This window comes from Etheostoma spectabile, chromosome 5 (assembly GCF_008692095.1).
Source record: "Etheostoma spectabile isolate EspeVRDwgs_2016 chromosome 5, UIUC_Espe_1.0, whole genome shotgun sequence".
NCBI classification, from domain to species: Eukaryota; Metazoa; Chordata; class Actinopteri; order Perciformes; family Percidae; genus Etheostoma; species Etheostoma spectabile.
The window spans coordinates 33,784,615-33,787,834 of record NC_045737.1 but is presented as its reverse complement, the minus strand read 5'-3'; the positions used below and the strand labels follow the sequence as shown (position 1 = coordinate 33,787,834).

The 3,220-nt window shown below is 39.4% G+C and overlaps 1 protein-coding gene across 1 annotated transcript in view; it reads left to right on the top strand.

Moving 5' to 3' along the window:
* man1a2 (mannosidase, alpha, class 1A, member 2) overlaps positions 1 to 3,220 on the top strand; it is a 151,946-nt gene that overhangs the window by 66,907 nt on the left and 81,819 nt on the right. The window contains exon 5 of the mRNA XM_032515891.1: positions 257 to 375. Within this exon, the coding sequence (XP_032371782.1) occupies positions 257 to 375 (119 nt within the window). The remainder of the gene's footprint in view (positions 1 to 256; positions 376 to 3,220) is intronic.

Here is a 3,220-nt window from a genome sequence, read left to right as displayed (position 1 = left end):
GACGTTGGGGATGCTTTGCTCAAGGGCAATAGCTGCATGTAACAATATAAATGATTGTGGTTTTGGCTTTTCTTATTTTTAAATGCAACAGATGTCTTAGTTTCTCCTTCACGAATTAGGCCCATTGTGTTTAGTGATTAGTTTTCCCCTCATAATTCCCTGTGGTGCGAGGTTTTATATGAAGCGATTTAGTTAATGCGTGACCGGACAAACAAATCTCACTTTTTCTATTTGTTTTACCATGTGTCTTGTGCAGGCAATTCCCAACTAGGGGCGACCATTGTGGATGCCTTAGACACCCTCTACATCATGGGTCTGCACGAGGAGTTCAAGGACGGCCAGGAGTGGATCGAACAGAACCTGGACTTTGGAGTGGTGTGTACCTCAACTTCCTTTTATACACATGGACATGTATGGAGCAATAGTTTATGAATAACAACGTACTCGAGAATTCTTTAGATTTAAGGTTGTTGTTGTTGATGTTGATGGTCCCAAACATGCTGTGTGTTCCCACTTTGAAGAAACTGCACAGGAGTTTTGAGGACACAAACTCACATCTTAACAAATCTCAGTGTTACTTGAGTAGCATTGTTACTAAGGCTGCACGATATTAGGAAAATATCTAATTGTGTTATTTTTATTTTTATTATTTTGACTGATATTGCAATTGCAATTGATTCACAATATTGGAGGGAATGATCATTTTTGTATCATTATTCTCATGTCCATTGAAAAATATACCATTTGTAGGGCGGGACATTTCTGCAGCACCACAATATTTATTTTAGATTGGTTTGTACGGAAGCCTCGGCCACAGTGTGTGAATGGTTCCTGTACTATGTAAAAGCACTTTCAGTAGTCGTTAAGACTAGAAAAGCGCTATATAATAACAGTCCATTTACATTTATATTCACACATATTTTGCCTGCAATTTGGATATTGCACTAGTTCATATTGCGATTACTTGTGCAGCCCTAATTTTTACTAATTTGACGGCCTGCATCAGCTGTGAAAACACCTAAGGAATCACAAATGATAATTTCCTATTAAATTCAATAGCCAAATGCTTCATATGATACTCTGCCCTGATGAGAGCCATGGCGGATAAATAGCACTGAGCAGCAACCAATGGAAGACAAATAATCATGTAACAGCAACTAGTCGATGCCATCCATCACCATTAGACCTAAGATAAGATGCAGTACGAATAGTAGAGATTGATATGTTCAGTATTTGCAAGCATCTACACAGTTAGAATATCTGCTTTTGTTTAATACAATTAAGAGGTTTAAATACCGTAATAATAACACTTATTTCAAGGTTTGTTCTGTCCCTTTCTGTTTTTCATTCCCCTCTCTCCTCTTACAGTCTTTTGGTTAACAACCTCCACTCTTTTCCATCTCTCTCATCAAATCTGCAGCTCTCCACATTTATTTCTGTGTCACTCCTCCTCTCCAATTTCCAGCTTCCTTCCTTCTGTCCATCACCTCAGTCCACCCTCTCTTCCCTTCTGGTTTGTTTTCTGCTCCCTGCATACTCTTACAGCCCCTGTCTTCATTCCACAGTACCGTTTTATTATCTTTTTTTCCTTCCCTGTTTTGTCTTTACTGTCACTCTTTCCATTGGTTTCTTTTATGACCTCTTTGCAGTCTTTTTATTTGACCAGGTTATTCTCTTCAATCTCCCCTCTTTTATTACATTTGGCATTCACATTTTTTATCTGTCCCCTCTAACCATCATCAGCCATGTCTATCACTTCTTTTTATCTTTTTACCCTCTGTCCACCTTCCTAGGTTTTCCTTTATTATTTCCCTTTTCCTCTGTAATTCTCAGTCATTTATTTCTTGCCCTCCATCTTCTATCATTTACTATCTCTTTATCCACCCCTCCAACATTCTCCAACTTAATGCCAACTTTAAGTTGGTTGATTTTTCTTTTCTGCTCCAATTGGTTTACTCACATTTATTCACACCTAAGAAGGCTTCCTCCATTTACCCATCCACCTGACATGGCTCTCACTCCCTCTTCTATCCTCTCACTATCCTTACATATCCCTCTCTCCTTTATTCTACTCTACCTCATGTCTTTTCTTCCCTTTATTTCTCTGCTTCCCCATCATGGCTAAGCTGCCGTCCCTCCTTTCTTCCCCTTTTCTCACATCTTTCTAAATTTTCCTTGAAATCATTATTCTGTCCGTGCCTTCTCTTTGCTCTCCCTCTTTCCTTTTTTTTTTCTTTCTTTTCTTACTTTCTGCCTGCTCCAATGTCTAACTCCTGAGCTTGTTAGTCACCCTACGGAGGCAATCACAGGGCAGCTAGCAGGTAGGCAGAGGGGATCTAACAGTCTGACACTTGGAGTGCTAATTAACCTCAGGATCACTGTGGTCAAGCAGTGGAAAGAGGGATACAGGGAGAAATTGAGGGATGGAGAACAAGGGAGAGAAAGAAGAGAAAAGGCTTAGATTGAATGGAGGGTGAGGAAGAGATGGAGGGTAGAGAACAGAGGAGACAGCAGGAGATGTGTGAAGGAAGAGACATCGGGGACAGAGAGAAGAAAAAAAGAGAGAGAGAGACCAGTGAAGCTTAATCACAGACTGAGGAGGTAGGGGTTTGGATAGATAGACCAAGAAAGAGATGGAGGAAGAAAGATCAGCCCTGAAGACAGATTGAGGGGGATACAAATGGGCAGTGGAGATGGCTGTGAGGAATAAAAAGAAAAGACCTGGAAAGAAGGACTATTTGAAGATAGGATGAAGTCAAAGAGAGGGAAAGTCGATTGAACCATTGAACCCAAAGCTTTTGTTGCTTTGCTCCTTTTATTGGAAAGGCTTTTAAAAGAGTCACTAAATGTATTAACCAGCATGCTATATGTTTTTCTCAGAATGAATTGGGTTACTCAGAAATCAAATTAATTGTCTTGTAAGTTGGACTAACAAGTTCCATGATGTTTTTATCTAAAAGAAAACGTTTTGTGTAATTTTTACCAGTCCAGGCAGATTTGCCGTGTGAAAGGGCAATTTTAAAATTCATGATCACCGTGACCTTTTGTGTGGCCTATTGATTCATCTGTAAACTAAGCTAATAATTAAATGTGAAATAGGACACTAGCAAGTAGGCCTGCACAATTCAGGGGAAAATATAAATCACAATTTTTTAGCCACAGAATTGATATCCCGAATCGCTGCCACAATCTTTTTCTCATGAAGTGTAATGTTTATTGC